A 13441-nucleotide genomic window follows, 5' to 3' on the forward strand; every position below is an offset into this window, starting at 1 on the left:
TAATTGCTTTGTTTTCATTTTTTTTTTTGACCAAATAAATTACCATTATGCTGACGAGATAGGAGGAGAAAAAAAAAGAAAGAGGTTATAGCTGCATATCTTTATATCTATTTATATATCCATCTATCATGGATATTAGTCTGTTTATCTATCTATCTATCTATCTATCTATCATAATCAAAGCATATTTTTAGCTTATTTTTAAATGAAATTCTGGGGCCTAAATCTGGAGATTTAGATTGGGAGATTTGTAGTTAAGAGCCTAAACTTTCTAGCCTAAACTTTGGTGGTATTTTTCATAATGATTCTATGACTGGACCAACTTGATTTCCAAGTTTCCAATTAGGGTGAAAAATAATCCATTTGATCCAGTCCTCAGAAGTGGAACTGGATAAAAAGAGTGCATTCAGCATTCTTATAATTAAATGGCCCAAGTGAATAGCTGATTTACAAATTTGGTTGATAACTGAGGTCTCAGCTGTTCTAATTTACTGATTAGAGCATTACTTGGATGGGTTGACTGGCAATGGGAACAGAGCCCCTGCTGGTGACAGTTGCCTTATGGCTTTAAATTACACTTTTGGCTGGTAGCTCGGTGGTTATTACCCTACACTAAGAAGGCCAACAAAGCTAGTCTTGTCAATTTCATAACAGCTACATTACTCTTTTCAACTGGAAGCAAATCTACACCATTGCTAGAAACACAACCCCGAGATCGCCTTAGCTATGGGAGGAGGGGGCATATGGTGGGATAGCCATTTATCAACCCATCACCACCTCATGGGACAGTCACCACCAACATAGAGCATATGATACAAAGAGAGAAAAGTACTCTTGGCTCTTGCTACCAGTTCTCTGTAGAGTTGTGGTAGGTAACAGAACCTCTCTATTCCCTGATTTCCCATTTGTTTCATGGAAATAATATTAACTGTTAAGAATGATGGAAAGATCAATTGGCTTAATCAGGTAGCATTTTTAATTCCTTGCAGGTGGAGTTACACCTGAGCTGTAACTCCGTCAACGAGCAGGGTTTATTTGGTTCTCACAGTATATAGATTACAGCATAGTTCTAAGTACTTCTGGGAATTATAAAGGAAGTGGAGAACATATCTCTATTCTCCAGGAACTATTATACTTCAGGTGAGATAGGATCACCCCCAGTGAAAACTGGCAAGCACATTAACAGAAATATAGCCAACTGCAGCTGCTGACAAGTACCCTGATGTTCCTGCAATGGTCTGTGACCAGATTTCTATGTGGAGAACTGGACGCTCTGCTGGATGCCAGGAAGGAAAACAAGGCTTATAGGATGGGTGCGCTAAGAGGGTATAATCGTTTTGGTAGATCATTTCAACATATCACATGCTACACTGTAATTTTTGTTTGAAAGGTTTCATTGCACAGAAAAACTGTTTATGATAAAAAATGATAGGCTCAATCTGGTAAAACTACATGTGTTGATTATCATTAAAATGAGCACTTTTAATATACAACTTCTCCCCCCCAACAAGAATTGCACATATGCACGTAAACGATGGTTTAAATGTCTAGTTTTGGGAGACTGGTGAGTTAATGCAAAAGTAGCAGATAGCGATATACATACTGGATATGCTACTGAACTTGAAAGATATTTCATAATAATCCATTTCCCCTGCGGCAAGTGAAGAAATTAGTTGACCCTTGAACAAGTGGGGGTTAGGGGTACTGACCCCCTGCACAGTTAAAATTCGTGTACAACTTTTGGCTCCCCCCCCAAATTCAACTACAAATAACCTATTGTTGGTCAGAAGCCTTACTGATAATATAAACAGTTATATACATAACACGTATTTTGTACGTCACATGGATTATATACTTTGTTCCTAGAAAAAGTAAGCTAGAGAAAAGAAAATGTTAAGAAAATCATAAGGAAAACATGTTTATAGCACTCTACTGTATTTATTGAAAAAAATCTGCATATAAGTGGGCCCACTCAGTTCAAGCCTATATTGTTTAAGGGTCAAAGGTACATTAAATCCGAGGCTATACTTAAGGGGAGGATAGCTAAGCAATACCTTCAAATCTCAAAGGAGAAGAGTTATGCAAAGAAATGCCCTAAATTTGGCTATTAAGTGTATATTCATCGGCACAGCTAAAAAAATCTTCATAAATTGATCTGTAGTATCTTGATATTAAAACAAAATAAAAATCCAGAGCCGGTTATATTATCTAACTGAAATTCTTAAAGCTCAAACATCTGTCACGGAGCTACAGGTGTTTTTTTCTGTTGCATGCCTACCTGGATTGCCTATTCCATTTCTCTTTCCTAGAGTGTCCCTTTTTCTCCTGCAAAATTTCCTCGATCGTCTGGATTGTGCTTACGTGGGGGTGTTCACTTTGTGGTAATTATTATGACTTGTGCTGTATACCTCAACTTAAAAGAAAATAAGCCTTATTTGAGACTCACTTCCATGAATCATTACTATACCTGCTTGATTTAATAATCAGATCTCTACCTTTTAAGTGTTTAAATATGCTTATGTATACCTTGACCATTACACAAAGTTGTTATAATTTTGTCATCTGTTTCTTGTGTAGTTTTAGTTTACTTGGGTTTATTCAATTTCTTGGGAAACCTCAATTTCTTCACCTGCCACCTCCTTTGTAACTCGCCTATGTTACGGTATAGTAGGCAATGGTGTGTTGATAAACCGGATCTTAAACAAACAAACAAACAAACAAAAAAACAAAAAGCCCTGATTTCAAATGATTGCCAATTTCTGTGGCATAAATAGTCCCCAATTTCAAAGTTCCAAGGTTTCACATCCAGCTCAAAAATTCCTGAATATTTAACAATAGACTCTCACCAACTGATAAGAGCCGGCTGGCTCCAGCCATGTACGTAAGCAATAAGGTTACTGCTGGTTTTGCAATGACTTAGAACAGCATTTCCACTAACTGCTCATTCACTCATACCACCACAAAATTCTTCCAGCTGTGGGCATAGACAATCAACGTATTTCAGTGTAGAATCAATGATGGGTAAAAATTGTTCCCTCTGTGCATCCCCGCAGAGCTGAAGCTAAATAAGCCAATTTGCTGAATTACTTAGAACCAAGTATTTATTGCATCACAAACAGATATTTTCCACTTGTCAGAAAATGTAATAGAGCCAAGATACCAGTTGCTGTTTCTTTTCTGCCACAAGTGCCGACTAAATGGGATGGATATTCGATAAGCTGTACTAAATTGAAGGACGCATTTGCAAAATGGTGAGGGGGTGAATAAAGAGGCAACATTAATGTCAGAGGGAATAATGGGTATGAACACTTCTTGCTGCTGTATAAGCCTGCCCCTGCTACACATGCTCGGGGGCATAAACGAAGACTATGTAGAAGGGTTTTGCTCTCAGAAGTTCAAACACAGAAAGGCAACTGACATTTTCTTTTTTTTTTTTTTTTTTTTTTAATTTTTTTTTTTTCAACGTTTATTTATTTTTGGGACAGAGAGAGACAGAGCATGAACGGGGGAGGGGCAGAGAGAGAGGGAGACACAGAATCGGAAACAGGCTCCAGGCTCTGAGCCATCAGCCCAGAGCCCGACGCGGGGCTCGAACTCACGGACCGCGAGATCGTGACCTGGCTGAAGTCGGACACTTAACCGACTGCGCCACCCAGGCGCCCCGCAACTGACATTTTCAATGTCAACATTTTGGAGGGCATTCTCCTGATTTATGAGGATGCTTAATATTTCAGCATGCGCCGATAAGAAAGAAACAACCAGAAGGAAAATAAAGGTTAAAAGATCTGAAATATGGTAGGAAAAAATGTTTTAAGAAACACTGAGTCTACTGGAAATAAAAACGTAGGTTTCTTCTATTATAATCAAGTGACACGGAAGGTGGAGGAAAGAAACACCATTAAACTTCGCTCCCCAAATCACATGACTTCAAATTTCCTGGGGCCAGGGGAAGCCATGACTGGAAATTGAATGCTAGCCCCTGTGGCATTTTCCTTTCCCCTCTTTTCCCTGTCTCCACCTTCACTGGCACTGGAATCTGAAACTGGACAATCATGCCCAATGACTTCTTTTCTCTGAGTCTGGGCTTTCTAAGGAGTCATAAAAATATGAGAAGGACATCAGAATCGGAGGCGGTACTAGTTTGGGGATTATGTTCCGGCTCATAACTCTCTGATTTTTGATCAAATGTTGATGGGGAGATTTGGCCCTGCTGCACTTCTGGATACTGACCTACACATCTCCTTCCTAGTACTGGAACCACTGTGAACCATGGTGACAGAGGAGACAGCATCTTGCAGGTCTCACTCTATCTCACTCGTGATCTTTCTCTCTCTTATACATGCATGCATGTGCTAATCTTACCACGCACATCTGTCCTCTCCCTACCTTTCAGATTCCTTTCCTCATTTGTAGTGCTGCATGCTGAGAGTAGATTTCCTAACGAAAGTTTTCCCATCGTGACTTGGCTTCTATAATCATAGTGTAAAACCCTCCAAGTTATAACCTTTTCACTTGTCAACACCTAAGCCAAATGCCATGCTTATCATTAAATACAAATGAAAACAAGTGTCACAATTTGGCTTCTGCAGGAAGCAGTCTCTGAGACAGGGTTTAATGTTCCAGGAGTGCCCTGGTGATCAACATCCATGGAAAGGAGGAGGTCAGTGAGACTGGGAAGAAGTCGAGCTATGATGCAGGCTTGACCACAGCCACAAGGAGTTCTGGAGTTTAACAGGCTCAGCTGAATCATCCCATTTTGGGTAGAAATGGTTGGTGCTTTGTAGTCCTACCTCCAGCCATCATTAGATGGGACTTTTACTTAGAGTGGCATGACCTTGGTGAGGTGGCTCTTTGTAGGTAAGGTGTTCCCTGAAAGGACTGAAAGCTGTTCCACTGAAACTCTCACAGCAGCTGGGATAAGAAGCCCTTCCTTGAAGGGGGGTTTAAGCACCACACCTTCATATCCACCCCTGCAAGTCTCCTTACCCTGAAAAATGTCTACCATTGCTCACCCATCATATGTCCTTCGTAAGAGCACAAGAGACCACTGAGCAGTATGTCAAAAACGATTTGTGGTACCATCTGTCCCGGAGCCATTAGATAGCCATCAGCAACAAACAAACAGCACCCCTGACCCAAACCTCTTTCCTTACACAAATATTAACTCAAAATGAATCATGGACTTAATGTAACATGAAAACCATGAAACTTTTAGAAAAGGACAAAGGAGAAAATCTTGGGGAGCTCAGGTTAGGCAAAGAGTTCTTAGACAACATCAAAGCATAAGCCCTCAAAACAATCAATACATTGGATTTCATTAAATTAAAATCTCTGTTCTGAAAAAGCCCATGTGAGGAGGATGAGAAGACAAACTGCATACGAGAGAAAATATTTGCAGACCATATATCTGACAAAGGACCAGCATCTAGAGAACGTAATAAGTTCTTAAAACTCAACAGTTAGAAAATGGGCAAGACACATGAACAGACATTTCATTGAAAGGGATACATGGATGGCAGATAAGCATGGGAAAAGTTGCTCAGCATCACTAGTCATCAGGGAAATGCAAATTAAAACCACAATGGGACATCACTATACACCTATCAGAATGGCTAAAATAAAAACAGAGATACCACCAAATGCTGGTGAGGGTGTGCAGAAACTAGATCAATTACGTTTTGCTGGTGGGAACAAAAAATGGTACAGACACGCTGGAAGAGTCTGGCAGCTTCTTAAAAAACTAAACATGCAACTGTGACTGGGCAATTGCATTGTCATTCATCCCAGAAAAACGAAAACTTCAGTTCACACAAAAACCTGTGCATGAATTTTTATGGTAGATTTATTTGTAAGGTTCAAACTGGAAATAACCCAGATGTCCTTCAATAGGTGAATGGTTAAACAAGCGGTGGTATATCCAACCATGGAATAGTGTTCAGCTATAAAAAGGAGCAAGCTACTAACACATTTGACAACTTCAATAAATCTCCAGGGAGTTCTGCCGAGAGAAACAAGTCAATCTCAAAAGGCTACCTATTGTATGATTCCATTTACAGAAGTTTCTTGAAGGGACAAAACCATAGAGGCAAGTTAGTCGTTAACCAGAGGTTAAGGATGGAGGGGTGTGGTGTGTGTGCAGGAGGGAAGTGGGCGTGGCTACAAAAGGGCAACACAAGGGACCCTTGTGATGATGGAAATGTCCTGTGTCTTTGTTACGTCAGTGTTAATATCCTGGTTGTGATGTTGAACTACAGTTTTGCATCACGTTACCGCAAGGGAAAACTGTTTGTAAAGGATGCATGGGATCACGCCATATTCTTTCCACTGCATGTAAACCTGCAATTACCTCAAAACAAAGAGTGAAAAAAACGGTGAAAAAAGTCTTGAACTCAATAAATCAACTACTTAATTTCCTCTATGAAACAGCAGCGTCACACATTGGTGAGGTAAAGCGTTATCCCTGTGGGATGCAAAGGTGATTCAATTGCCTATTGCTATATAACAAACGACCTCAAAATACAGTGGCTTGAAACAACCATTATTTTGTTTTTACCGTTCTCTGTCAGGAACTTAAGCTCGTCTGGGCAGATATTTTAATCCACATGTTGTCGGTTGGTGTCATTCACTTGGGGGCATCCAGCAGCAGAGGCTGGGCCAGAAATCTTAAGAAGTCTGGTGCCGCATGGTCAGAAGAGTTTCCTCACAGCGTGGTGGCCACGGGGTAGTCGGACTTTCGAGAGGCATTAACACGAACTGGTAAACACAGAAGCCACAGATCTCTTAAGTCCCAGACTCGGAAATTACAGCATCATTTCTGAAACATTTTACTGGTCCCGACAAATCTCAGCTCAGACCGAAGGGGAGAGAAAATAGCCTTCAACTTTCAGTGTGAGGAGTAAAGACTTTATGACCATCTTACTCCACCCTTGGGGGGAGACTGTTTAATTCTTCAAAAAAAAAAATGTTTCTATGTAGGAAGTTTTTAAGAATTATATATTCACGTTAAAAAAATTTTTTTAACGTTGATTCATTTTCGAGAGACAGAGAGAGGCAGAGTATGAGCGGGGAAGGGGCAGAGAGAGAGGGAGACACAGAATCTGAAGCAGGCTCCAGCCTCTCAGCTGCCAGCACAAAGTGCAACGTGGGGCTCGAACTCATGAACTGCGAGATCATGACCTGAGCCGAAGTCGGACACTCAACTGACTGAACCACCCAGGCACCCTTACTCACGTTTTTAAAAATAAATATTGAGTTGTTCAAGTTTCTTTTTTTCTTAAAGGGTTTTGACACCATTAATTTAATTTAATTTAATTTAATTTAATTTAATTTTATTTTATTTTATTTTATTCAAGTTTCTTATTTTATCCTGTCAGTGTTTGGTAAGTTATGTTCCCTAACTTAAGATAAAATCTTGTCTATTTTATCTAAGTTGTCAAATTCATTGACATAAAGCTGTTTGTAATACTGCCTCATTATCATCCTAATGTTGGCAGGATCTGTAGTCACATCCTCTTTCCCAAATCTGTAGCCTTCATCTCTATTTTTGTTTTTTTTTTTCTTGATTAGTTAGCTAGGAGTTTACCAATTTTATTAATCTCAAAGAACCAACTTTTGGCTCCTATTTCACGGATTTTGCTTTTTTTTACATATCGGTATGTTCTGGAGAGCTTTCCAAATTAGTGAATACAGATTTACCTCATTTTTATTAATTGCTGTCAAGGCATTTCATATTATGGGGGTATCAGAATTTATTTAATCACGGGCATCCTTATTTCGTTTTCTTTTTCTTCTCTTTTCTTTCTTTTCTTCTTCTTCTCCTTCTTCTTACTATTAAAATACTGAAACATCCTTTTATGTATCTCTATATGCACATGAGAGGGGCTGGGCTTCCAGAAATTAAATTGCTTGGTCAGAAGGTATATTAATTTTACCTTTTTTAAACAGGTCACTTCCAAACTGCTTTCCAAATGGCTGTATCAATTGGCACTCCCATGCACTGGGTGGAAGTATTCCCCATCAACCCACTTTCTTGCCAATATTTAGTACCATGAACCTTTTTTAGTTATGTCATCATGGTTTGAATTTCCATTCTCTTGATCCCAGATGAGGATAGGCATCTTGTGTCTGTTCATGACTTGAGAGTTTTTTTGAGAAGGATTTTAAAAATCTATTTTATATTTTTTTATCATTTAATTTTTCTTTATATATTGAAGACATTACACCCAGGTCTGTTTCAACTTTTTGCATTGTGTTTCATTGTGTGTCTTTTTTTTTTCCACACAGAAACTTTAAATTTTGATGTGGTTATATTACTTGCTCTTTTCCTTTATGGCCTGGCATTTGTATCTTGCTAAAGAAGGCCTTTTATCTGCTTTTGAAGAGTTCAACCGACATTCATTGGCTACTCAGAGTCTCTTGTCTCTGGAGGGCAATTCTACCGCTGAGTTCTAGAATCCCTCCCTTAGGTGACCATGGCCCGCTTCCGCCACCCCACCATGGTAGAGCTCTTGATCCCTCGTCCTTCATACCAAATTTTAACATCTGTAACATCTTGCTCCCTTATCCATCCCCTCCCTCTATACACACCTTGAAAACAACTTGGGACCATAGGACACCAGAAGGAATATAGAAAATCATCCAGTTTCAAACTCTCATTTTCATAGATAAGGAGTATACAATCTAGACCTTGCTGTCCAACATGGTAGCCATTGGCTACATGTGGGTTTTTAAGTTTAAGTTAATTAAAGTAAAAAACTCAGTCACACAAACCAAATTTTAAATGCTCTATAGCTACACGTGCCTCATGGCTACTTTACTGGACAGTAGGATTTAGACTGTTTCCATCACTGCAGAAAGTTCTAGTGGCTGCTCTAGAGCTTTGTTATTTAAAGGGCCGTGTGCTGACCCATATAGCAAGACCAAAGGCATCACTGGGAGCTGATTAGAAACACAGAATCGCGGGGAGCCTGGGTGGCTCAGTCGGTTAAGCTTCTGACTTCAGCTCAGGTGATGATCTCACAGCTTGCGAGTTCAAGCCCTGCATCAGGCTCTGTGCTGACAGCTCAGAGCCTCCAGCCTGCTTCAGATTCTGTGTCTCCCTCTCTCTCTGTTCCTCCCCCACTTGTGCTCTCTCTCTCAAAAATAAATAAACATTAAAAAAAAAAGAGAGAGAGAATCTCAATTAATAATCAGGCCACATACCAGACCTACAGAATCGGAATCTGCAATTAAAAAATATCCCCCAGGAAGTTTGCATGCAGGTTAGAGTCTAAGAAGCCCTAATCATGTGATTTTTTTCCCCTAAGGTCAAACAGCTGATGCCCAGGCCCTTCCCTTGACCCAGGCACCATTTCCCTTACTATCCTATGTCCTTCTTATTATCTCCCTACCATACTCACTTTCTCACTTTGTTTAATTACAGCACTTTATAAACATTTATAAGTCAGCAAGGCCATTGGGGCCCTCGGAAAACCCTCCATGCTTCAGCCTCACTCTGGTTTGCTAGTGCCTGCTTGGCAGACTTTGGAGAAAGTTCCTGTGATAGCATTTTCCCTAAAGAAAAAAAAAAAAAATCCCTGCTAGGGGGTGGGGTGGGCTAGAAATTAAAGTCCACCTTGGAGCCAGTGGGGCACCAGTCATCAACCTGTATGGTACATTTAGTGGTGGTGATATAACGGCTGCATTTAGTTTTTCAGAGGCCACAGCTGGGGAATAGCATTCAGAGCAGGCCACGTACTTGCCTTAAAAATGTCACACCTGACTATCTGATTGGACAAAGCAGGGGCTGGTGATCTAACATAAACATGCTTGCTCAAGGTTCAGTGGATAGTGGGTCACCAAAAGGAAGTGGATTTGGAAATAGGGCACCAGGTTGTCCTGGAACGTTGGGAGATCTGCTCTCAGACATTTTAATACATTCTCAGGTCCTAAAACAGAGTGGACACACAGCAGGCACACGGTAGATAAGGATGGATGAAAAATTCTTCTCTACCTACAGGTCTTCCAACTGGGCTAAGAATTAAAGTTACATGAGACAGATTGGCAGGAGAAAAAAAAAAAATCCAACATTTTATTACAGAGGCCAAATCATGAAATTGAGGCCTAAAGAAATGACCAAAGCAGGAAGGTTTTATACTTTCCAGACGGAGACAATAGATCTGTGAAGAACTGACAGGATATAGAAAACCTAACTTTGGAAGCTTCAATTAGTAAGGAATTCTAAACAGAATGTGGGCTGGGGTAATAAATTAGTAAAAAGTAGCAAGGGTTGTTTATAAAGCCTTCTTGGATCTACATTTCTGGTGCTAAGGATGGCTCCTTATCTCCTGATACAAAGAGGGTACCTTTCACCTGACGATTGATTTCCTGTTTTCAGGGGACAGAGGAGGGTCTGAGTGTCCTTCCTACACAGGTGGTCGCTTAAGTAACGTATTTGAAAGAATCAATACGCCAAAGTAGCACATTTGGGGCAGCCTGCCCTCGGCCCCTGCAATACGGAGAGGTGTAATCACAATCCCAGACAGTATCTGATGGCTACAGGCTTGAAAACAGCTCAAGCATGTTTACATCTACGTTAGTGATTCCCCCTAACTAGAGCTCTACTGACTCTACACCCCTCCAGTGTGTCCAGAGCGCGGGGCTAAGCGGAGTTGCTGGTTCTGGCAGCGCCTAGACCGGTCCCTGCACGGCAGTGATTCCCGACGGAGGGTCCCGAGTCACCCTTTCCCCTTACCTACCCACCTGGGGGGAAGGGCTGGCGGAAGGCCAGAGTCCCCTCCATTTCTGCAGTTCCACGCGCCTTTGCAGCATCTATCGGATACTATCTTGGCTCTTCCAGGGAAGGTGACGCGCCTCAGTCCCAAGGCACTGACAGAGTGCCTGCCCAGTGCCCAGCACGGACAGTTAATACCAGCGTTTGATGCATTCGCAAAGTCATTACTGAAAGCGGTTACTACCAAACACTGCCAGGCGAGCCTCACCAGCACTTCTGTTGACAGCCCCGCCCAGCGCCCATCCCCGGTCACACCGGACCGGGGGACGCATGCGCAGCTGGTGGGTGTAGGCGGGGATGGCCGGGCGCGCGCTCGCGCGCGGCCGCGCCGCCGCGTCGTGTGAGTGGGAGGGCGACGCATGCGCGGGCGGCGGTGGCCTTAAGGGCGGCGGCAGCGCCGGGTGTCTCAGTCGGCCAGTCAGCCGGCTGGGAGGCGCGGTCCGGCGCTCGCGCGGCGACGACGACGGCTATGGCGGCGGAGGAGGAGGAGGTGGACTCGGCGGACACCTGCGAGAGGTGAGTGCGGCGGGGACTTCGTGGGGTTCGGGAACGCGCCCCCCACGAGGGCCGGGACCGGGCCGGGCGGCATCGCAGAGGACTCGCACCCCGCCTGGTCTCTCCGTCGTCCGGCCCGGCGTGAGACCGCGCTGCGCCCCGAGGAGACGCCCCGGCCTAGCTGTGCCCCTGGAGGGCGCCCATCGGCGCCGACCCGGCTGCGCCGGAGGCCGCTGGACCTCCCGCACCGAGAGGCCGCCGCGATGCGGCGTAAGCGTCCCTGCGGGGCTGGCGGCGGGGTGGCCCGGCACCCACACAACCGGGCCCGTCGGCCTGGGGGTCTCCTCTGACCCCGCCTGCCCGAGGGCAGCCGGCGGGCGGTGACCGGCCGTCCCCGCACCTGCCTCGCGCCGCGGGAAACGACCGTGGCTCTCCGCTCGCTTGGGAATGCCGCTCCGCCTGGAGGTGCGGTCGGGACTGAGCCTCCGGAGCCGGGAGGAAGGGGCGGTGCTTCCCTGGGGCCGTCGGAGGAGCACCCCCCGTCTCCCGAGGAGCTGCGGGAGGTGGCGGGGGTCGGGGGGTCGAGGGGAGGAGCCCAGCGAGGGAGAGCGGCTTGGGGGCGTGGCTACATGGCTGGGTTTCCGGAAGCGTTTAATTCGTCGATACTTAGAAAGTTAACAGGTAGCGAGGTCAAAATTAACAGCCTATCTTTTTTTTTTTTTTTTTGGTTTATTTATTTTTGAGACAGAGAGAGACAGAGCATGAACGGGGGAGGGGCAGAGAGAGGGAGACACAGAATCCGAAACAGGCTCCAGGCTCCGAGCTGTCAGCACGGAGCCCGGCGCGGGGCTCGAACTCACAAAACCACAAGATCGTGACCTGAGCCGAAGTCGGACGCTCAACCGACTGAGCCACCCGGGCGCCCCCCCAAAATTAACAACCTTTCAAGCAGGGGTCTTTGCTTCTGAGTGTTGTGGCCTTGCCGGAGGCGTGCGTGCGCGCGTCAGAGGACGTGCGTCTGTAGAAAACTTCGTGGAAGTGGAGGGAGGGCAGATGTCCAGCGTGAAACCCGATCAGTGAGCATACTAAGTTTTCCACCTGTAACGAACTTCATGCCCTTGACGGCAATTAATTCGCGGAAAAATTAAATTACGAATATTATTGCCGTCTGTTTCAAGGGTAGTACTTTCTTTTGGAAAAAAAACTTTTGTGCTTACCTATATATATATATAACATAGGTAATATATTACATATAGGTAATATATATTATACCTATATATATATAGGTAATAATACCTATATAGGTAATATATATAGGTAATATATTATATATATATAATATAGGTAATATATATATATATATTTTTTTTTTTTAAGTTTACTTATTTATTTATTTTGAGAGAATGAGAGAGCGCGCAGGGGAGGGGCAAAGGGGGGGGGTGGGGGTGGAGAGAGAGAACCCCAGGCCGGCTCTGGCTGTCAGCACAGAGCTGGACACAGGGCTGGAGCCCAAGAACCCTGAGATCCCGACCTAAGCCAGGAGTCCGAGGCTTAACCAACTGAGCCCCCCAGGGTTCCCATCCCTATATATATTTACTATTTTGATAGCAGTTCTGCTTCAGATGTCTAGACAAAGTTGCATGCGACACGTAACCTAAAAGAAGATCCCGTGGAGTACCGTGAAGACAGGTGTATTTGGAAGCATGCGGGGTGGGGGGCAGTTTTGAATATTAGAAACTGGGTTCTTCCCACGTAGTTTGTTTACAGTATCAGTGGGCCCATTGTTTTGGTTTGTTGATGAACTTCCTGTTGAGGTAAGATGGGAATGCCCTCAGGTGGACACGAGTAGGAGCCTGATTGGTAGCTTGATCCCCTCTAGTTTGTTGCAACATTTCTTGCTCCTTCTGAAACTGTGTTTAGGTGGACTTTCTGGTCTCCGTGTTGTGGTGGGGCCTGAGGCTCTAGGACACGACTGTGAAAGGAATTGGCGGCTGGCGATGTCCACAGATCAGTGGGCACAGACTCTGAAGAATCGTAGGGAGCTGGCCAGCCGCAGTCCCACACAGAGGCGGGCCTCCTGGGTACTCCTGGCGCTGTACTTGAGCAGGGTCCAGTGTCCAGACTAGTGTGGCCTTCTGAACTTTGCCAAGCAGGCGATCAACCACCTGCTCCTGC

General features: G+C 44.1%; 2 protein-coding genes across 3 annotated transcripts in view; one reads left to right on the top strand and one right to left on the bottom strand.

The window, feature by feature from the left end:
• ANO10 (anoctamin 10) overlaps positions 1-10993 on the bottom strand; it is a 288539-nt gene extending 277546 nt beyond the window's left edge. Inside the window, exon 1 of the mRNA XM_045436770.1 lies at positions 10741-10993. The gene's annotated coding sequence lies outside the window, so the exon portion shown is untranslated. The remainder of the gene's footprint in view (positions 1-10740) is intronic.
• Positions 10994-11066: 73 nt separating this feature from the next.
• ABHD5 (abhydrolase domain containing 5, lysophosphatidic acid acyltransferase) overlaps positions 11067-13441 on the top strand; it is a 32102-nt gene continuing 29727 nt past the window's right edge. Inside the window, exon 1 of one of the 2 annotated variants that reach the window (XM_045436781.1) lies at positions 11067-11287. In XM_045436781.1, the coding sequence (XP_045292737.1) occupies positions 11241-11287 (47 nt within the window). In that variant the 5' untranslated portion in view covers positions 11067-11240. The remainder of the gene's footprint in view (positions 11288-13441) is intronic. The other variant, XM_045436782.1, reaches the window with a different exon arrangement.

Source organism: Leopardus geoffroyi, chromosome C2 (genome assembly GCF_018350155.1).
Source record: "Leopardus geoffroyi isolate Oge1 chromosome C2, O.geoffroyi_Oge1_pat1.0, whole genome shotgun sequence".
Lineage (NCBI taxonomy): Eukaryota > Metazoa > Chordata > Mammalia > Carnivora > Felidae > Leopardus > Leopardus geoffroyi.